The 22,726-nt window shown below is 44.6% G+C and overlaps 2 protein-coding genes across 2 annotated transcripts; both read left to right on the top strand.

Annotated features, from left to right (window-relative positions):
* Positions 1 to 1,225: 1,225 nt before the first annotated feature.
* Positions 1,226 to 4,403, top strand: PtA15_7A459 (uncharacterized protein; the record flags this gene model as incomplete). The annotated part of the gene is made up of 18 exons (XM_053171067.1): positions 1,226 to 1,374; positions 1,498 to 1,556; positions 1,685 to 1,702; positions 1,791 to 1,854; positions 1,933 to 1,942; positions 2,007 to 2,033; positions 2,132 to 2,217; positions 2,304 to 2,327; positions 2,469 to 2,491; positions 2,561 to 2,609; positions 2,698 to 2,833; positions 2,952 to 3,049; positions 3,146 to 3,339; positions 3,439 to 3,449; positions 3,516 to 3,552; positions 3,639 to 3,946; positions 4,037 to 4,095; positions 4,175 to 4,403. 18 exons carry the CDS (start codon positions 1,226 to 1,228, stop codon positions 4,401 to 4,403), a joined length of 1,581 nt encoding a protein of 526 aa, XP_053022286.1.
* A 16,226-nt stretch (positions 4,404 to 20,629) lies between these two features.
* Positions 20,630 to 20,855, top strand: PtA15_7A458 (uncharacterized protein; the record flags this gene model as incomplete). Its single annotated transcript, XM_053171066.1, has 2 exons — positions 20,630 to 20,659; positions 20,709 to 20,855. The coding sequence occupies 2 exons, from the start codon at positions 20,630 to 20,632 to the stop codon at positions 20,853 to 20,855; spliced, it is 177 nt and encodes a 58-aa protein (XP_053022285.1).
* Between the last annotated feature and the right edge of the window lie 1,871 nt (positions 20,856 to 22,726).

The following is a 22,726-nucleotide window of genomic DNA, read 5'->3' as shown; positions in this document are numbered from 1 at the left end:
CTTTTTCATTGTTTTCTGTTTCCTTTTCTGATGCAATGATCATCCTTCCACGACCATCATCATCTCTCTGCTGTTCCAGTTTATCATTGCAACACTGAATGCACAAGTGTCTTTGTTGGCACAGTCACTGTGCAAGGTGCACAGTGACTGTGCATTAAAGCTTGGGTTGAGTCAAACCTTGAGTAAGGCTGGTGTAACACCACAAGCTTCCTCAGAGTTACCGCATGTCAACTGCTCACAGTTGACACAGTTTTCTTTGCAGTGGCAGCGTTTTCCGATGCGCTTGCGCTATTCCCCCTTGGAGAAAAGCGCATGTGCGCTATATTTAGCTTTAGCGCAGCGGGTTACCCGCTGCGCTAAAGCTTTTTGGGTCAGTCACGTAGCGGGTGCCCGCTGCGCTACGCTATAATGGGCGCTTTTTGTAGCGCAGCGTAGCCTTTCACCGTTCAGTGGCGCAACGGCTACACCGCTCGCATCCGCTGCCGCCTGTGCGCTCTTAAGCTCCATACATGCATAATCTATATGGGGAGGGGCCGATTTCCAGGGACCTGTCTTAACTCCTTGGGAGGCGAGAGGCGCTGCACCCCGGTAGCCAACTTAAGCTTGAAGTTCGCGAGGGGCGCTTCACGTCAAGCAGGCTGGAGCCTCGAGACCGCCCTCCAAAGGTGTACGTGGTACAGTAAAAGTTCGGAAGAGATCTGCACAGAATGGCGACGCCAACTTTCGCCTCTCAAAATTCGACTTCTTTTTCCGACATACAGGTACACTATTGTACTTTCATACATGTGCAAGGAAAGGTCCAGCCTATTGTCAATAAATGTGCACATGTAAATACTCATGATCTGAAGTTCTTACATATGCATGTGTCCATGTGTCTTTTGAGTGGCAATGGCGGTTTCTGTGTCAAAGTCCACCAAAGTCGGCCACCAGGTTTGAAGATCGGAATCGGGTTTCCGGTGCGTAATCGTTCTTTTTTTCATAACGTTGTGAAGTAAAGTTCTGAGCTTTGTTCGTCAAGAACAACCATAGAACATCCAGCCAGCGCATATCACCGTTCCCCATTTCCGATTACCCCGCAATAGACTATCATCAGCTTTTGATAAGTCAGGAAAGATCGTCAAAAGGAATCCGTATTCCACCCACTCATTAAAAGTGATATTTTTGTGATAATAATTTCTTCGTGGATCGGTTAACCCTTTCTACTTGGATATTACTGAAATTCACGATGGCCAGCCAGAAAGAGGGAAATAGTAACATGGTTTCGGGCTCAGAAGGACTGGTAGATTGCCTCGACACAGGAACTTCACCGTTGACGGAGGCCGCCAGCAATTTAACTGCGCTAGAAAAGCGGGCCATCCTTAAGTTGGATCTCTTGTCAGTTGAAAGAAAGACTTCCACTGTGCATGTTTGATCCACCATGTCCCACACATTTGCACGGGTCTCCAGAGATTCATCAGGCCTTTTTTTTGACGGTTGCTTTCTTGTTCCCTGGTCCAGGGTCATTCCTATCTTGGGCCTATTTGTGTTATTAAGCGCTTTGGATCAGTCAAATATTGGTATGCATCGTCCCGATTTCTTTTCTTGATCTCCAACCTTTTGGACCCGAATGCAGGCAATTTGCAATAAAATTATATCAACTGAAATCCATTATGTCCTAATCAAATTGGAAACATTGAATATTTAGGCAATGTCCGGATCCTTGGTGTGCAACAAACTTTTTTTTGATTATCAGGCCGGTGGTAGATTTGATTAGCGTAATGATATTTTCGTTAATTGTAAAAACTTTTCAGGACTGCAAAAGGATCTACGTATGACCGATTATGATTTCTCGATGGCATTGACCGTGACACTCATGTAAGATTTTTCTTGTACACGTTCTTTGGTAAAAAATCTTAATGGAGTCTGATATCTTTCTCTCCGTTGCCTTAAAAGACCTTACATAGTTCAGTTTTTATTTCAACGTATTAAAGGGGTTCTGTCTTACTTGTTTCTACATTAAATTGCAGCTTGTCGAGCTTCCATCTACTCTATTGGTTTGTGTCTCATCAAGTCTGGGCCTACTATCGCGTATTTCTCTTTTCCTTGAGTTTTAGCCCAATCTTGACGTCTGGATTTTTTCATTGCCGTATAGGTGCGTAAGATTGGCGCTGGAATACAAATCCCACTAGTTGTTACAGTTTGGGGACTGGTAACTTGTTTGCAAGGTTTGGTGACTAGGTGAGCAGGAGACTGTGAAATGACCCCTGCAATCTTCCACTGCTGGATGTTTATTTACCCACAGCAATTATGTTTACGGTAATCAGTTATCAGGGACTTCTGGCTACTAGGTCGGTCACCATCGTGATTCAGCTTCGGAAATTTACTTCGTGATATGAGGCAACTACTCATGAACAAAATACAACGTCGAAAGATGGCCCAAATAACTGATTTCCTTTTCCTTCTCATGATCGTCTTGCAATCAATGCTAGGTTCTTTCTGGGTCTGGCTGAGGGTGAGCTCGATTCTTAATAATGAAAGTTTCAGACTTGATATCCTAATCAGTTTTCTTACGCTTTGAAAGGAGCAATGGGACCAGCCACCATACTTTACATGTCAAGCTTTTACACCAGGTGGGTAAACAAGCCCCGGTGGTTTCTCTGGCTGAGTAGTGAAATCGAGTAATATTTTTTGACCAATAAATTATTTTTGGAGCCACAGAGCCGAGCTACAATTTCGGATTGCCCTGTTCCTTAGCACACTCTGTGTAGCTTCAGCAATCTCTGGATTGCTAACTTATGAGATCATCAAGTTGGATGGACATTGGGGGCATCCAGGATGGGCTTGGGTCTTTCTGGTATGACTCTTCAAGCTGGTCTCACTCAAATTCCTGAATATCGTACGGAGCAGAAATACTGATTAAACCTCCACAAATCGGCCTATAAAAATCTTCTTGTACTAACTTGCGCACATAGATCGAGGGCTTTATCACCGCAATTTTTGGCCTGACCGGATTTTATTTTCTTCCATCAAGCATTGAGAAAGCAAGACTTTTAACAAACGAAGAAAAAGTGTGAGTATTTCATTTGTCTCTTCCGATCGATTCGTACACAGTTCTCTTGCAGATGAGCTAAATGACCTAATCTTTTGGTATCAATTAACTTTTGAGCTTTCTTGTCTCGAGACTCAAGGGGGTCGGGAAGCCCAGTATCGCTTCAGTCACGTCTATCCAAAAATTTTCGCCCAAGTCTACCAAATTCCAGATCAGGGCAGCCTTCAAAAGCCCACACGTGATCCTCATGAGCTTGGCACAATTTGCATCTACATCCAACATCTTTAGCCTGGGTTATTTTACACCTACCGGTCAGTGTACTTTCTTCTTCATGTTTTTCTTCAACCAAAAAATACACTCAAACTTGCTTATTACCCTTGGTCTACCAAAATGCGTTTGAATCCGCGCAGTTGTAATGAGAGTCAGCTTCTTCTTACTCCATTATCTTGATCTGATGCTTAACTAACTTAAGGCGTGTCCTTGACAGTTTGGCTACTCTCCCAGAGCCACTCAGCTATTGACAGGTATTCGAACTCGTCGAAATATCCTCACTTATTCCTCAAGTTCAAGCTGGCCTGATTTTTTTTCTGCATCATCATCAAAATTCCAGTCCCACCCTTTGTTGTGGCTTTCATTTACATCCTAGGACTATCTTACTTGTCAGACCGCTATCAATCTCGGGGACTTGCAGGGGGGACCAGCGCAGGTCTTGCATTGATTGGTTTCTCGATGTTTTACGGGTCAAGCTACGATAGAGTGAGGTATGCTTCCTTGTTCCTATCGATCCCTGGCGCCTTTGGTGTCATGCCGAGCTTGGCAGCTTGGACGGCAGATAATAGCGAGCCACACGTTAGAAAAGCGAGTGCACTCGCCTGGGGTGGCATGGTGGCAAACGTAGGTGGATTGTTCAGCGTTTGGGTGAGTCGGTTATGTCTGTCCTCTTCCAGACGACGAAATCGTTCAACCGCGAAATCTTCCAATTTACTTCAACTTTCTGGTGCCATTTAGATCTTCACCCTGGGGCAACCGCCACGATATCCCCTTCCGACTGAAATCAATATATTTCTGTAAGCCAGCTGTACCATTATTCACACGCTCCGTCTCTTGAGATCCAACTAATTCATCAGGGTCGTGTTCGACACACAGTGCGGTGGTTATCATAACTTGCTGCGTATTGAACGTAATGTGGCTCCGGCACGCCCAGAAGAATAAATCTGAAAAAAGAAACGAAATCCTACAAAAGTTCAGTCGTTCTGATTCAGATGAAATTGTCAAGGAAGAGCTACAGAACTACCCGACCGAGCGAGACCTAACATCTGCACAAGCTTGGGACCATCTGGGGGACAAACATCCAGATTTCAAATACATTTATTGATCCCTGTTGATTTGAATCAATGTGCAGAAAAATCCATGTTTCCTTTTTCTTGAACACTTCTCTCTGCTAGAAAACACCGTGGAACTTCTGACCTCACCAATAATTTCAATTTCCTTCTGCCCTTTTCTAGCTATTTCTAATCACTCTTGTGAACCACCTCTACCCAAAACCAATTCAGGTATCAAACTAGATGTTTTCATTCTCAATGTTCCTAGTTTCTCCTTTTTCCTTTTTTTACCACTGTGCAGTATAATTCTATCATTTCTTATCCCCTCTTTGTCAATCTTTCCATCTGTTATTATATGGACTGCTTCACTACAAAATAATTGACCAACTGCTACTAGTTGAAAGGGGGAAACTTTACAGAATCTTGTGCTGTTCCTTGCCCATTTCTCAAAGGATTTTTAGGCCAAACATCAATGCACAATAACAAAAAGATGGATATGTGACCAAATTTATTTACAATAGCAGTTATGCTGCAGTATCCCATATGTCAACTAGTGGTGGTTGAGCAGGATCTTCTACAAGTAAAAGAAGCTTCTGTTTTATGTGCTATAGTAAGATCAATCCACTTTTCCTTTCAACATAGTAAAATTTTTGTTTAATTTTATACTCACAGTGGAGGACTTCCCGTTGGCTAAAATGCTTAATCTAGAGGGACAGGCTAAACTTTACTGGCTGGTGAAAGTTGATTGAGATCAAGTTTTCACCAGCAATCAGAGTTTATTGGACCCCTCTAAATGAAGCCTTTTAGGCAATGGGAAGTCCCCCAGTTGTTCAACAGAGTCATCATGAAAAAATTGAAACATACTTGGTTTCCCTCAGGGATGGAAAAAGTTAAAACTGCTTTGTGTTTCTTGTGCTAACCAGGGCAAGACAAATATGGGCACTGAGGTTGTTCCCATTTAGTAATGGCAGGATGTACAATGAGAAAGTGGTCTTAAGCTACCATAAAGAAAGTTGATAGGGGAGTTCAATTTGGTAGAAAATCACTGCTGATTTTGTTTGCTAATGCACCTTTCATTAAGGTTTATTTGTGTTAAATTGCTTCCAAAGGGGATGTGCCTATCAAAATCTTGTTGTGTTCTCAGGATAAGCAAAAGCTGCGGGTAATCAGTTTTGACAACTTATTTTGTAGTCCGCTGTGGTGACGTAATCTGGCCCAGGGGTCCATAGTCTCTGGGAGAGGGTCTTGGGAGTCCATTGCAGTGGAGTGCAAGGGCTTGCGCATGGAATTGGGGGCCTGGGGATTGGAGAATTTGGAAGCAGAGCGCATGGCTTATGCCAGAAATGTTGAGGCGCGTGGAGCTCAAAGTCAGGGCTAGACTTGAACCAGGCAGTCTGATGTTAACTTAAAACAAGTCCCCCACTTCGGAGGGCCCTGGTACAGCCTGGGCTGGGGCAAAGAGCGACCTCCAAAGGAGATAATTGGGACTAATGTCTGTTGATATTACTCAGGTGAAAAGAATTGTGTGTTGTGGGATTTGAACCCACAACCTTCTACATTCATGAGAGCTGCTCCTATACCACTGAGCTAAACACAGAGTTGGTCTTACTGGTGATTCTTGGAAATTTTATCATATAGCTTGGCCACTCAAATGGAGCTTGAAGCATATATTCCAACAATCCAACAATGTCCACATTTTGGCCTGAGAGATTCCCATCTTCCAATGAGGTTTGGCTTGTGAGTTTTTGCCTTTCCAATTTTGAACCGGTTCCTAAACGGCCCCGCGCACGCCCTTTGGACCCTGATAATTGTCTCATCCTTCCCTATCTTTTTGCACAACACATTACTCATTGATTATTCACTCACACCAACTCAATCATTGACTACCAAAAACTACTCAAAGACAATCAACGGTGGGTAGTTACGGTACGGTTATTGGTAACGTACCAATATTGTAACAGTTTTTCTCTTGTTACCGTTACCATTAAATGTAACGGAAGTGCGTTACAATATTGCACACCCAGGATGTTTGACATTTGACATCTGTTACAATATCTGCCTGCACAGAGGGGCAGATATTGGACTACATATGATCCAGAGGGGGGCATTTTGCCCTCTTTATCTTCTTGTTAACTGGTGGTTAAGATGTTACGCTACTAGTAACGCAAGTAACACCAAAAAAATCAGGCCTGTTACAATACCGGCCCAGGGTTACAACTGGTTGTTGCTAGTAGCGCTAATGCCTGAGCGCAGTAACGACAAGTGTTACGCTACGCAGATAATGGCGGTTATCATAGCATATTGTAACTACCCACCACTGAGACAATCTTTTTTAGACCTCTTGGATCAAATTGAAGATCAATCTCAACCGCCGTCGACTCTAAGCACTCAGGAGGAGCTAGATCTAGTATCCGGGCAGGTAGTTACTTTATGCTCTTATCAACCTTATCAAAGATTGTATATATTAACTTTCCTTTTGATTATTACTTCAGGCTAGCTTGTTGTGATAATTCTGTGTGTTTGTTGCTGTTGTCTGTTGTCCTTGTTCAAGATTTTTATTTTCTCAGGTTCTTTCTTTGAGGTATTTCTTTTACAATTCTTTAACTAAGGATGGCTATCGGGCGGGCTCGGGCTGTCCGCTGGCCGGCCCCCTTCAGCCCGTGAAGTGAGTGGACAGGCCGGGCCGGGTTAATTCAGCTAAATATGCAGCCCGGCCCAAACACGTTTACTAAATGGGCGCCCGCGGGCTTTCAGCTTGCGGGCCGCCCACGGACAGCCTGCGGGCCACCCACTTGGCAACCTACTATTTTGCCAGTCTGCATGTTTATTACTTCACTTTTAACAACAAAAGAAATATATTTAGGGGGTTACTAAACGTACCCGGTTTTTCCGCGTTTGTACCCGGTTTTTGTGTACCCCCTTTTCCGCGTGCGTACCCGGTTTTTTTCTACTCATTTCTACGCAACGCAAATAGGCTTAAAATTCATCTAAAATCCTGAAAAGAATTATGATATATTCAAAATTCCAAAAAAGCAACTTTAAATGATTTAATTAATTTTTTGCATACCCCCTTTTGCCAAGTGTGTACTAAGGGAATATCTTTTTTGTTACATGTACCAGGGTTCCAAGAAATTGAGCGAACATTTAAACATGCATTAGAAGCTTCCTTTGAAATTTTTGAGAGAAAAAAATAGGTACGTGGCGGGTACGTGGTGTGCTTAGTAGAAAAATGACTGCTACATGTATAACTTTTTTGTTACACATTTAAAGAGTCTAAAAATTTCAAAAATGTTTCTATGGTGTATATTCTGTGCGCCATTAAATTTATAGCAATGGGGTAAATACCAAAAATGAGATATAGGGGGGCCGGGCAGCCTTGATAGGAACAATCTGGCTAATTATTGAATATCTTTTTTGATAAATTTCCCAGAAGTCTAAGAACTGCAGGGGTTATAGAATGATGCATATTTTCTGCGCTCTGAAACTTTTGGCAATATTGGTACCTCAGAACATCAGATATAAGGGGTGCACAGTAAGGCAATATGACTACCACATACCCCTTATATTTCATGTTCTGAGGTACCAATATCGCCAAAAGTTTCAGAGCGCAGAGAATATGCATCATGATGTAACCCCTTAAGTCCTTAGACTTCTGGGAAATTTATCAAAAAAAAAAATTCAATAATTAGGCAGATTGTTCCTATCAAGGCTGCCCGGCCCGCCTATATCTCATGTTTGGTGTTTACCCCATTGCTATAAATTTAATGGCGCACAGAATATACACCATAGAAACATTTTTGAAATTTTTAGACTCTTTAAATGTGTAACAAAAAAGTTATACATGTAGCAGTCATTTTTCTACAAAGCACACCATGTACCCGCCACGTACCTATTTTTTTCTCTCAAAAATTTCAAAGGAAGCTTCTAATGCATGTTTAAATGTTCCCTCAATTTTTTGGAACCCTGGTACATGTAACAAAAAAGATATTCCCTTAGTACACACTGGGGACAAGGGGGTATGCAAAAAATTAATTAAATCTTTTAAAGTTGCTATTTTGGAATTTTGAATGGGTCATAATTATTTTCAGGATTTTAGATGAATTTTGAGCCTATTTGCGTCGCGTAGAAATGAATAGAAAAAAACCGGGTACGTACGCGGAAAAGGGGGTACACAAAAACCGGGTACAAACGCGGAAATACCCGGGTACTTTTAGTAACCCCCTATATTTATAGGGGAAATTAGGATGAAGATCTAGCCGTGGCCCTGGCTCCTTTGATCCATTCTTGAGTGCACAGCAATGTGTCAACTGTCTCGTCATTATGGCGCATTTGATATCCCTTTAGCAATTTCTTGTGATTCGCTCAAACTGTCGGCGGGGGCTGGTGTCTGTGGGGCTGAAGCCTCAGTTCTAGGTGGCTGCCGATGAGTTTCCCGCTGCGTAGTTGAAGGAGTTTTGGGTTCCAATCTCTCGACGACGCGGATATTGTCAGTATCACCTTCTTCCTCGGATGAATCAGCGTGGGCCCGTGTTGTCCGCTTCGCCATTGGGAGTTAGTGAGAGGGGGACTGGTTGATGGCTGGTTGGCGGTACTGGTAGGCAGTCACTGCAGCCAATTCCAATACCAAGAACACGGAGGACCCGGAGACGGTCTGAACTGCATCCCCTGTTCCCCGACCGGGGGCATCCCACTGGCGCCCGTTTACTAAACGGGTCGGACGGGCCGGGCCGATTTAAATAATTCTCTGAATTGTGTGTCTGAGCCCGGCCCAGGCCTGCGCGGGTTTGGGCGGCCCGTTGGACGGCCCGCCCGATAGCCATCTTTATCTTTAACTAATAGTCAGCAGATGAAGAGGTTTAACTATTAATTTTATTTCTCAAGTTTATTTACTTTTATTGAGTTCTTAATAAAATAATGTTTCAATAAAGTACTTGTCTATCATTTTCACACTGTGCATATTGAACTGACCACGGAAAACAGTATGGCTTTTAAATTCAATCACACAGGAACCAGGGTCTCCAAGCTCTGGGTAAGATGCCTTGGCCACTCCAACTCCTGAAGCCAATCCGCATCATGAGGACAGAGAAATGGAGCCAAGATGTTCAGCTATCTTGACCCTTTGGGGCTCCAGCAGAGGTTACCTATTTTTTTCTGTGTGAAGGGTGAAAGGAAAAAAAGGCATAAAAAGCCAAGAAAGCCCCAATATCTCAGGCAAGAAGTATGAAATAAGTCATAAGTCCCTCCTTTGGGATTGCATTGCTCCCCCAAGTAGGGACTTAGCTAAGTTAGAGGCTGAGGCGGGACTGGGGGAAGCTGTGGCAGCCAATGTGGTTTGGTATTCCAAATCTGTTTCAAACATCAAATTACATAAATTCATTGTTCAATGCATGAGAAGGAGGCATATTCTTGGATGTATTGTTGCAAATTAGATTCTCCAGGTCATTAATTAACCAACAATGCAACTATTAAATTATGTTTAGCGTAATTGGCGTTAACTTAGCAGTTTTTGAGGCCGCTAAGCCACACTAGATTGTAGCTTAAAATATATTACACTGAGAGCTAACAGGTATTTGAGAAAAAAGTGTAATTTTAGCTGCAAATTACAGCTAATTTAGCTGTAATAGGTAGCTAATTAGCTGTAATTTAGTGTTAGCGTGATTTAGCAGCTTTGTATTACAGCTAAAACTAACAGCCAAAATCATTAGCAGCCAACTACTACGCTACAGAATTAGTGCCACTAATGTAATTAGCATAGTAGTTGTCTCACAATTGAAACATGGAAGGTATTTGAATGTCTAATCAGCCACAATTTTTTAGACTTCTCTTTGGATAGTCAAGATTCTTTAAAGGGAAACCTGTGTGGGTTTTTACTGACAAAAACCACAGAAAAAGAAGGATATGCAATCAGAGGGATCCTTGGGATAAGAGGTCTGGATATATGATGACCTGTGATCAAAAGAGAAGAGCAAAAGCAAACAGGGAGAGAAAACAGTCAAGAGACAGAGATGTGTAGCTCAAAGATATTCAAGGGTCAGTGAAAAAGGGTACTAACTTTCAATATCCTTGGCGCCTGTGACGTAAGTTTTACTGGGAGTATACTGGCCTTTGGTAGGTGATCCTGGGTTATCTGGGGGTGTGGTTCTGGGTGTCTGAAGTCTGTGGATCCTCCTGCTGTGTGGGGGATCCTGACTTGAAAATTTTAAACATTGGCTGACATAATCACATATGTACATGTGGTTGGGGAGCTGGGTTTCACTGTGCAGCAGAATTCCATGTCACACCAGAAACAACAGAAAACCATGAAGGAATGGAGCTATTGAAATGTAGTCAGTGAAGAATAGGGTTGGAATTGCATGAGAAAACAGAATCTGATGTAAATAAAGCCTAAATATTGATCTTAACAAGTTATGAGACAATTCATGTAGAAATAACTAGGATACCCTGCATACTGTTCATCAAGGGGATTGATTCCTTTTGATTACAAGTATGCACCTGTAATTGAGAGGGTTTTTTCCTCCCAATGACCGGTGTGGTAGATGGAAAAGTGAAAAATCAAAAGTTTTTTCTCATACATATATTTACTCACCTTAGGCCTCAAGATACCACCAAAAGGACCTCAGAAATGGATTCTACGGCCAAATTTACCCCTAGTCACCACTGGAAGCGTCCCTGGAACCCCGCTGGACTGGAAGTTACACCCTCTTGGACCCTCATGGACACCGCCAGCCCCAGTCATCAACCTTTCACAACCCCCAAGTCACCTTTCCCAGGTATACACATACTCATCCCCAGCCAAACACATACTATTTTCTATCCCTCTTATCTGCACTGCATATGCAGGGGACCAACCCCATTTCTTCTGTATTTGACATGTCCCTGCTTCATTTATGCACCCCTTGCAGCTGCATGCAGTCTTCTGACCCAATTTCTGCACTCCTTACATTATTCTGACACCACTCATGCACCCCTTGCATGAAAGAACCCTGTATTTGACAGTTCTCCACCTTTTTTATGCACTCCTTGCATTAGTATGACCTAGGGATGGCGTTTGGGAACCCGGCACCGCCTGGCGGGTGTGGCGGGTGCCTGTCAGGTACCTTCCAAGCGGTGCCGGGTGTGGTACCGGGTCCCTGGTTTTTGGGGTAAGGGCAGCAGGTACCCGGGTACCGCCTGCCCGCACCCGCCCCAAGCCCCCTATTTTTCCCGGGGTTCAGGGGAATCCATTGGGTGTAAGGCAAATCTTAGGCGGCCACCATCCACCGCTTTCATCAAACCCCGCCAAAACCATTGATCATGGCCTCCAACCGCAAGCAAAGAAGACCCAACACATCAGCATCATACCCCTCATCTTCCCAGAATAACAATGACAACAATAGCGTTCAAACGACTAGCAGAGACAACCTTGTCACTCTGGGTAGTACCCAGCCTCCATCAGGAAGAACCAGGGATGAAAGCGACAAGGAGGAGCTATGTGACTCTATTCCGTTAACCATATATTTTTCCGGCATAATGATTCCGAATTTTCTATTCAGTAAGGGCACAGAGGATCCCCGCAAACGGCCAGATTTTAAGCTATAAATCATACTTGGTCCCCGAGCTCTCCAAGCAGCTTGATAAGAATAACCAAAGAGTGATCGCTTATCCTTGCAAAATGTGAGTTCAATTGATCTTTTTTTAATTCCATGATCAATAAATTAAATCCCTGACCCTTGCCGACCCCCAAACTCAGATGTGGAACCAAGATAAACCGTCCAACCTTGGACTTGTCTTGCAGCAATTTAATCAAGCATGCGGCAACCTGCCTCCAAAAACAGAGCAAACAGAAATCAAATGTGAATCTTGCCCATGTTGGAATCAAGGGAACTGGGGACATTGATCCCAAGGAGGTGAGTAAAAGGCTTCAATATATGATTGATCAAGCTAACTAACTAGGCTTACCAAAAAAAAAACACATAGGTTCCTCAACTTTGTGTGGTATGGTGTGCCGAGGCCGCCAGACCCTTTTCAGCACTAGTCAACGCAAGCCACAAGGCCATTCTTCCTCCAACTGTTGTCAAGAATCTACCAGCGAGACGAGTGGTTTCAGAAGATATCCACAGGCTCTACTCAGCTATACAACAGAACTATAAGTTGGTTTTGGAGGTTCGTACACCTTTATTTTTGTTGCTTTTTTTCCGCTCAATTCATCCGCTGATTGCATTTTTATTGTTTTATCAGGCACACAAAGGTGCACTGTACTTAGGAGTAGATGCCTGGCAGTCTCCCAATGGGTTTGACATCCTTGGGATCATCATCTACCGATTAGCAGGCAATCTATTGGGTGAACCAAAGCTAGAGGCCATGCCTCTAGACTTTGTTCGCCTCTCTCGAAGCCACACAGGTCATTATCTTGCTGAGACCGTCCACATCGTTGTGGAGAAATTTGGTATTCAACAGAAGGTTAGCCAGGGTTTTTTGTTTGCTTGTTAGTCTGTCGCTGATTGAGGAACAAGAACCTTTAGCTATGTGGGATTGTCAGCAACAACGCAACAAACAACAATGTCATGGTAAAAGAGCTGAAGAAACAGCAGTGGCCCCGCTTCAAAGGGGAGCCACAGTGGGCACGCTGTTTCATACACATACTCAAATTGATTGTACAAGGAATTCTACGACCCTTTGGCACTCAGAAGCAAACAGGGACCAAAAAAAACAGAAAAAACAACTCGGGATGACTCAGATTATTCTGAATCCAGCAACAATGACATGGAGGGAAACATTAATTTGTAAGTCCAACTCTCAGTTCACCCCTATTTTATTTCCAGACACTGATTTATCTCATCTTTACTAGCTTCCAAGCCAAAGAAGATGCCACCTACTGTAGTGACAATGATGATGAAAGCGAAGCTGGGTTGTATGACCCAAAAGAACCAGATGAGTTTGAGCTGCTTGGTATGGATGATATTGATCACCCTAGCAACAAAGAGGAAGATGATCAATATACAACTAAAGGTTGCAGAAACAGTTTGGCAAAGGTTTGCAATTACATACAATTTCTCTGACATATACTGTAGTTGATCATCCTTTCTTTTGGTAGTTTTGTGCGATTGCTAAAAAATTGAAATACTTGCCAAACTCAAAAGCTGAATTTGTTGATATATGCCGTGAAAATGGATGTGATACTCCTCACAATGTTGAGCGGGACGTACAAACCCGATGGAATTCAACTCTTGTCCAAATTAACAGTATTATCTGATGTGAGGCCGCTATGTAAGTTTTTATTACAGCTAGCCCAGAAGAGCTTGCGACTTTGGCCGCAAACTCTGAGAGTTTGTGCCGCAGCAGCAAGAGTTTTCCGCAGCTGTTGACAGCCGTGCGCACGGACCGTGCTTGGGGGATCCCGGGGGAGCCCGCAGGAAGGCTGCTTACCACCGATCCACATCCAGCCTGCCACCACCAACCCACTGCCGTCAAATCACCACCACCATCAAATCCATACATCTCCCCTCCACCGCAAATCTACCCCAGCAGCCAAGGATCATTGAAACAATCTCATCCGGCCATTGGAACAATCCAAAACAGGTGAGTTGGTTACCATCAGTGTTATAGAGAGCACGCAAGACTAACTCTTATGCCGATATTGATTACTTCCGTTCCTCTTGGCAGGAATCAATTGAGATGGGACTGGTGCGGTTTATTGGTTCAATCCGGTGGGAAGTTATGAGCAAGAAAGATGCAGGGCCGCCGGGGCGGCACAAAGTCTAGTCCAGCCGTTTTTGGACAACCAGGTGAGAAGTGTTTCACAAGGGGGAGGCTATAGACTCCTATATATATGCAATCATGTGATATCTCTTGAGAAATTGACTGCTTGTCTTGTACTCTGCAAATTCTTTTTAAAAACCTGGGTCAGGTTGGAGGCAAAAATATGACTCGTGATCCGTCCGGCCCAGCTCCTCCACCCGAGCCGGTCTACGCCCAAGGCAAATCTCACCCTCCCCCTCAATCACAATTGCCGTTGGAAAAGGTCGAAGCCTTGGTCACAGACGCGTTCACTTGCGCGGCTGAGAGACATATTGAAGTCGGTGACGGCTTGGAGATCTTTGTTGTTGAGCCCGGAAAAGGCGTCCGTGTGATCCGTAAGGAACTCAAGAGAGATTATTTTCTTTGGGCTCTAACTTGTATTTCTCATCTTTTCTAGCCCCGATATCTTTTGACTCAAAATGAGAATCAATTATCCTTGTGATTGAGTCTTCTTGGCTCACAAATCCTTTGATAGCTGTGATAGCTGTTGGCCGAGGCTCTAATTCAAGCCACCATATGTCATTCACTGTTTAACTAGCGGCTGGAGTGCACATAATTTGAAATTATAGCTTGTAAATCCGATTGTGATGTAGATGGGTTCTTCAATTTATACACACATAAAACATGCCTACACCTTGTAAACTACTCCAATCAACCAGCTGGAAGAATGACCGTGTACATCATTTTTTGTGCATGCAGGATGGTTACGCACCCAGACCATTACTCTTGTGCATTGATACTCACCAGTATGATCCCCATATTCCCCATGGATGTTTAAGGACATCGAGGTTCAGCTTTCCAACTATCTACAGTTTTAAACTGGTTTGCCGAGCTGGGAGATATACATTGATTTCGGCGAGGGGTTTTCCATCGAGGGCCGCCCAAATAACGGCGAATTTGAATCCGGCGCTATACTTCACATACATTGTGCCTGAAGGAGCAAAAAAGGAAACCAGAAAAAAAGAGAACTCATATCAGCTTGGGGTTGCAGAAAATGACAAGCAAACAAACCATTTAGAAAAAATCTACTCGTGATTCGACGACGGTCGGCGTTGGTGATTCGACGACGGTTGGCGGTGGTGATTCAACAACGGTCGGCGGTGGTGATTTGACGACGATTGGCGGTGGTGATTTGACAACGGTTGGCGGTGGGTTGGTGGTGGCAGGCTGATGTGGATCGGTGGCAGGCAGCCTTCCTGCGGGATCCCCCAAGCACGGTCCGCGCGCACGGCTGTCAACAGCTGCGGAAAACTCTTGCCGCTGCGGCACAAACTCTCAGAGTTTGCGGCCAAAGTCGCAAGCTCTTCTGGGCTAGCTGTACTATTTCTGACACTACAATGTGCATGAACTGACTGCCTTGCTTTTTTAACCCCCAGTCGCAAGTGGCAGCGTCACAAACAAATTGGTATTGATTGCAAGTTCCACCTTGATAAGTTTGACCTTGACTTGGCGCGGGATCTATTGGAAATCCTCTCAATCTTCTATGAGATAACTCTTCAAATCTTGATCTCAGGCTCCGCTTGCTTGTCCAACATTGTCGTTTTCATTGATCAAATTACCAAACATTTATCAACTGCAATCTCTGGTTCCAAGTATCCACCAGCATTGAAGAACGCTTGCCAAATTGGTTTGAAAATCATGAATAAGTACTATAGCTTGACAGACAACTCCCCTCTCTACAGGATAGCTATCAGTAAGTACCGTTGTGGTGCTCCATTGGCGTGACAATGCCAAAAGCACATTGCAGAGGTATTGAGACAGCATAGATACAGCTATCATTCATTATAAGAGGAGGAAGTTATATATAATACAAGCAGTGTATGTGTTGATGGGAGGAATGGATTCATTACAGATACAGACAGATGGATGAGGGATAGTGTTAGCACGGACGGAACGGCAGACTAGGATCATGTAGGATGGACGGCGTGATCAGGGATGGAATGGAGGACCATGACTAGGTAGGATGGCAGGGAGGTGGAAGGATGTTATCAATAGAAGAGGTGGAAGGTATTGGGAGCACATGTCTCAACCAGGAATGGAAGGGAGGATGGTGTGGTGTATCAAGTAAGGCAGTGTTATAAGGGTATATTACTTGTGTAAGGGTATATTATCTTTATAAGGGTGGTATATTACTTTATAAGGGTGGTATATTACTTTATAAGGGTCTAGGATTCAGTATGATGGGATATGGATGTAAGTATTAATTAGGGAGGAGGAAGAAGGAAGGATGGAGCAAGGTGGGAGGAGAGGCTTTGACCCCCAATATTCTGGATGGAAGAAGGCAACAGCTGGACATGCAGGCATATGGTAGGTTACGGAAGGTTGTTTGGGTCACCTAGCAACACATGATATCATGCAGTGCAGCATATGCAGGCAGATAAGGTGTTCAAGGAGCCTGCCTGCAGAATCAATTACATCATTCTTTGGCAGGCAGTGCAACACATGCATATATTGCTGTGCAACTGATATCCCCTCCTGCAGAATCCATTACCTAATTGTTTGGCAGGCAGTGCAACACATGCATATCTTGCTGTGCAACTGATATCCCCTGCAGAAAATAGCCCTCACAAGGAGTTCCCCTGGAGCTAAATTCCCTCACCCTTCAATATATAAGGAGGCCTCTTTCCCCCCCTCATCAGATCTTTTCCCCATCAGCCTACAGAGGTTTGGTCACAGTGGTTAGTTTAGTTACAGTGTTAGTTTAGTGGTATTTTAGTGGTAGTGGTAGTGGTAGTGGTAGTGTTAAGTTTGAGTCAGTAGTAGTAGTAGTAGTCAGGAGCTCTAGTAGTAATTAAAGTGCCTTATCAAGAGATTGTTAAGGAAGAGATTATTACCAACTTCATCAACAACAATTATAACAAGTAGTAGTAGTGTAGTAGCAACCAGGAGCTCTAGTATTGATTAAAGTGCCTTATCAAGAGATTGCTTAAGGAAGAGATCATTACCAACCTTCTCATCAACAACCCAACATCAACAACAATTGTATTTTACATAATTGATCCCACTGGATTACATTATCCCTCCAGCATCAGAAGTTGTAACAGATCTGCAAGAATAGTGATTTGAGGAATCTAGGTCTGATAGAGATTACTATACAAAAGTAAGATCTATCTTGGAATCAGCCACATCTTTATAAATATTGATTACAAGACTCTTAGTTATTTGCATAGTACCATTAGAGGGGCAGGTCTTTCAAACCACCCGTAAGTTGTAATAGCCTTTCAACCTATTAGCAATTTATTTCCCCCTCAGAGGATATTTTCACCAAATAAACATTTAGTGTCCCACAAGAGTCCCTACACCGTTTGTCATTGAGATCTGCTTGATTTTGCATTAAATATTTATTATTCTTTTTCAAGTCCTTCACCCGTTGTTTAGGGACAAGTACTTCAAGTTACTCCGCTGGGAACCAGAGTGGATTGCTGAAGCTATACGGCTTGCGCGGAAAATGTGGGTAAAATTCTACAAACCAGACCCAACACCTCCAAACCCCTCAACATCATTGACTAAAACATCCAAGGTGAGTTTTCAACTTTTGTTGATCAACTCCTTCCCACATATTGAAACCTGTATCAATCTTTGACAGGCAAAGAGTAGCATGTTAGCTGGCCTTGGTGAAGCTGCTGCCACTCGAGGCGGCCACTGCTCAAGCAATCCTTTGGATATTTGGCTTGCGAGGGCACTCATCTTGGATGGCGATGAACTGTTCAATCCACTGAAGTGGTGGATCCAACAGAAAAACTCAGGAAACATGCATGGGGGCCTTGTATATATGGTACTTGATGTCTTGAGCTTTCCAGGTCAGTAGAAGTTTTCCAGGATCTCCTTCTTCTTCTTGCATGAGCTGACTGATTTTCTACATTTTTAAAGCAACATTGGTTGATGTCAAAAGAGCTTTTAGCTTTGGGCGCAATTACTTTTTGCCAAGGAGACACCGGCTATCAGCTTGCTCACTAAGCAGGGGTATGACAGTGGCCTTCCATTCAAAAAATGGAATGATCAAAGACGGGGTCTTGGCCAAGTGGAAGCATGGGCTTCAGACAGAAAAGAAGGTCAAGGCAAAGGAGAAGGGTAAAAAGAAGGTTATAGTTGTAGATGAAGACTGAAAAATGAAGTAATATAGAACATATACATGTTTTTGAGAGCGGGTATCACGGGTATACCACCTCAGGTACCACTGGTTCCCGCCCAGGTGGTGCCGGGTCCATCTTTTGGTCAAAAATTCACCCGGTAACCGGACCCGCAACAGGTACCCGGGTCCCAAACTGTAAGAATTTGAGATCTTATACTTTATTGCAGCAGATACCAAAAGCTAATAGTAGTATATAACTGAACAAAGAAGAAATAGATGAAAAGAATAGAGAATAAGCAAGATATCATAAGAGAAAAAGAAATGAATTCTTATGTACCTTCTGATGATCTAGCCCGTACTACGACTCAACACTTAGACACTATTTAGAGACAATATAGGAGAGAAAGATAATAAAAAGCCTAAAAGAGAGAAAAAGGATCAACAAGATATTCAGGAGCGAGACAGGGACAGGAAAAAGGACCAAAATGGGGCGGGGATTTGCTGTACCTCCACTTGGTTATCTTCGTGCTCCTCCTGAGTCTCGACGGTCTAAGATGAGCGGTGAAGTCGGTACTAGAAAGTTGCAGGTAGGAATGGGTCAACAGAGAATTAAGGGATTTGGGTTTGATGGCGGATGTACTGGCGTGGTTCTTCTCGAGTCTGGGGAATCCACGTCAGTGCCTTGGGGCTTGAGAACAATTCCGCGCAGTTGACATTGCATAGTACATGCATGTTGCTCCGCAGCTACAGGATCAGGAAGTATTCCTAACACAAACGCCATCCGTAGTATGACCTCATTCTTCATTTCTCACCCCACTTTCTACCTGTATTTAGCATCTTCTGACACCACTTGTGCACAGCCCCACTAGCTAAATTCCCTCATCCAGGTTACCCCTTGTAGCTAAAATCCCTCAAATTTGTCTATATGAGGAGCTCTCTCCCCCAGTTGTTTTTCCCTCAGCTCAGTACCCACCAGTCATACAGACATCACCCATTAGCCCTTATCATCATCCTTATACTTTATAACATATAACATACCATATCATCCCTCTTATCTGCAATAACCACTGAACTCACTCTCATATTCTCATACTCTCATATCTCTTGGTTGACATATCACGTGCCTGTCACAAGCTACCTGGTTCCTGGTTCAACTCCCAACTGAGACATATACCCTTCTCAGTCCAGACACTCTTCTCAACTTTTTATATCACCCTCTTGAGGACCTGTGTTCAACCCCCACTGGAAAAATCAAGTCACCCCGATGGACTTGTTCACAGCTACCCGGCCGGCCATGCAAATTTTGCCGCCACCACCCCCGGCGCCAAAAGGGCCCTTGTTGCTTTGGGTTTTTTGCCCACCGGCCCCGGAGGCCACCTTGCCATTGCACCTGCCACCTCGAGCTACCCCGGCCTTGGTTTTGGCGTTGGCAGCCCGGCGCAATTGGGATCTGAGTCCCATTACAAACCCAAGGATGGATTCTACGATCCAGCCGATGAAGAGGAAAAACGGGTGATCACTCCCATTCACATAGCGTACTTAGTCTATATGGAGAAGAAGTTTTCCAACACGCAGGTGCCTTTGAAATTCATCAGGACAACCACTCACGCCACCCTGACTCCCTGGAAAACTGACATCACCGGATGGGACTTGTACAACTTCAAACGGGGCCTTTCGGCCTACCTGAACTCCCAAAACAACATGCTCGAGTTCATGATTGAGGCGGAGGCGGGCAGTTTGCTAAAATGGGTTGGTTATATCATGAACAACAATGTATATCCGAAGTCTCGCCCAATCACCCTTGATACCAAGGACGCCTTTGCCTTATTTGCCGCGCAGGCCGAAAAGGTTCACAAGTCTCCCTGTCATGTCTTTGTCTCCATGGCCAATCCAGAGAAGGGCAAGAAGGACGAGGCCACTGTAAGCTGCTTGATTGATTTATATTTGCATAACTCTTGCGAACAGTTGCTGATTGGGTTGCTTGCACTTAGAATACCGAATGCGACAATATTCTACAAATGCAGTATGGTACTGCTGAAGAGCGGAAACAAGCGGAGCATTTAATGCGGCGCCAAGAAGTCAATGTAAGTCTTATTTGATCATTGCTTTGGGGGCCATTTCTGATATGGTTTGACCTGCAGCCCAAGGCGGTCTTGGCGTCCAACAGGCAGATGATCTGCATGAAGATCCGGGAATTGTGCCTGCAGCATCCAAATTTGGCCGCGGAGGGCCTCACTTTTACCTGCCAAGATAATCCAATGTTGTACATGGTCATTGGCAACAATTGGATTCGGAACTGGACCAACGCGCTGGAGCAAGGGGATGCAGGAGTCGACCTGACCCATCCATTGGAGGAGGAGGACGACCCAATATTGGTCTGGCTGGATAAGAAAACCAACCAGCCTCAACCCCCGAGACAAGCTCTGCGGAATGCTGCCACACCAACCGGTCGACGTGGTGGTCGAGGTGGTGGCAGGATTGCTCCGACCCCATCAGGTCAATCTCACAGCTCCTTCCAAACTCCACCGGCGTCCCGCCAATCACCCCTTTTGATATCTTTGTCATTGTCATCTATCCCTCCAACGTAATCCCCACTGTCGTCTGTGTCTTTGGTTCCTCCATCCTCCTTGATGGGAGGATGGGTTTCTCATACTAGTCCCGGTCCCGGCCGTCACAAAAACCCGCGATTGGAATTGGTTGTTGAGGGGAACTTGGGTGACATGAAGACTAAGTGAGAGATGACAAGATGTCAAGGACATAGTCCAGGAGCATTGAGTCAATGTATAATAATCATTCAGTGAAGTGAAAGAGAAAACAACTGAGACAGGGACTGGACTACATAAGATGGTACATGATATGGGCCAGCTTGTGGGTGTATGGAGTAGAAGCATACAACTCTATAAGAATATGATACACTATCTTAACATTGGTATCCCCCTCCCAATGTAGCACCGCTTGCGAGTGGTGTCAAGAGCCCCTCCCCCTCCTCCCAGTCCTTGGTGTCTAAAATTTGGGCACGTGAGACCAGTACCTTGGCATCTGCCAAATCGGCGTACATGACCATCATACCTGGATCCTCCTTGAGCACTACAAGATAACGCACTGGACGTATTTTCGCCGCGTCCATCCGGATACACTACTCATGTTGAAGTTTTCCAAAGGGCCTGCTCGACAGTTGTGTGATGGCATGGCCCTATGGGTGGCCACCCTCCAGAAGAACAGGCAAGAAATCAAAAACGAAGTCAAATACGCCTCCAATAGATAGTCTGTGATCTCTCCATAATCTAACCATATTGTTTGTCATTGTTTTCTTCTTTATTATTTTACCCTCCAAACTCTTGTTGTTTTCTTCTTTATTATTTTACCCTCCAAACTTGTGTTTTTATTGGTATCCTGGGTGGGCGGCGGATCTTGGCACATGCCCAAGTCCTGCTTGGCCAACCCCAAGCTCTGGGCCAATGGGATCATTGCGGTGACATATCTAGACTGATGTGTGTACCGGCCATCAGATGTGTCAATATTGAGGGCCAATACACTGCTAGTCTTGGGGAGGAGAGCCCCCATTGAGGATAGAACTACTCATCCTCAATGGTTGGCCTGCAAACCGGTCATCAAGAGGGAGAGACGACTCCCTTCTTGGTGGTCAATACCTGTATCTGTCATTGAGAAGGGAAAGTCTTTATGACCGGTCTGTAAACCAACCCTTGAGGAGTGGAACTTCTCTCCTCAATGGCCAGCATCTTTGGCAGGTGTGGCACCCTTGCTTGGCCTTGGCCCAGCGGGGATTTGTGCCGAACCCCGCCAACTTGGCCATGTGCCAAGCAGGGGTTTTGGGTATGTCACACATGCTTTGGGCTTGGGCTTTTCACCCCCAAACTTGTGCATGTGCCCAGACGGGCTTGATGCACTATACTATCAGATAACAAGACCCACCAAGCTGAGCTTGGAAAGTTTTAATTAAGTGATAGGTCTGGTCTAGTACCAGATGAAGTTGTTCAATGACAGATATGTAAAAGATGTGAGGGTTTATGATGATGTAAAGGGTGAAAAGTAGCCGGTCGGGTGACCACCGGCATAGCCAAAATCTATGTGGCCGGTGTTGGTGGGCAGGTGACCGGATGGGCTGGCAATACCATAATCAATGTAGCCTGGGCCGTTCCAGACATGGCGCGGGGCTCCATGAGCAGTTGCACTGGCGGTGTGATAATCATGGTGGCCGGCGTCTAACAGAGCGCCTCCAGTAGCGGCACCAGCAGGGCCCAAATTACGGTGGCCGGCGTCCAAGTTGTGGTGGCCGGCGAAGCTTGGATGATGGCCGCGGTCGGCTGGGTTAGTAAATCCTGAAATACCTTTGGCTTCAGATGGGGGAGGGTACCAATGGGGCATGGTGATTGGCGTGGGCGCATCAAAGTACTGGGCAAAACTGTTTGAGTTAGACATGATGAGGTTTGGGTGAATTGGGATTTGATTGGGTGGCGGGAAGTGGTTGAGAATGAATATTTGGATGGTTGGAGGCAGCGGTTGGGG

Source organism: Puccinia triticina, chromosome 7A (genome assembly GCF_026914185.1).
Source record: "Puccinia triticina chromosome 7A, complete sequence".
Classification (NCBI taxonomy): Eukaryota; Fungi; Basidiomycota; class Pucciniomycetes; order Pucciniales; family Pucciniaceae; genus Puccinia; species Puccinia triticina.
Note: the sequence above shows the minus strand (reverse complement) of the source record. Positions and strands in the feature narration are given on the sequence as shown.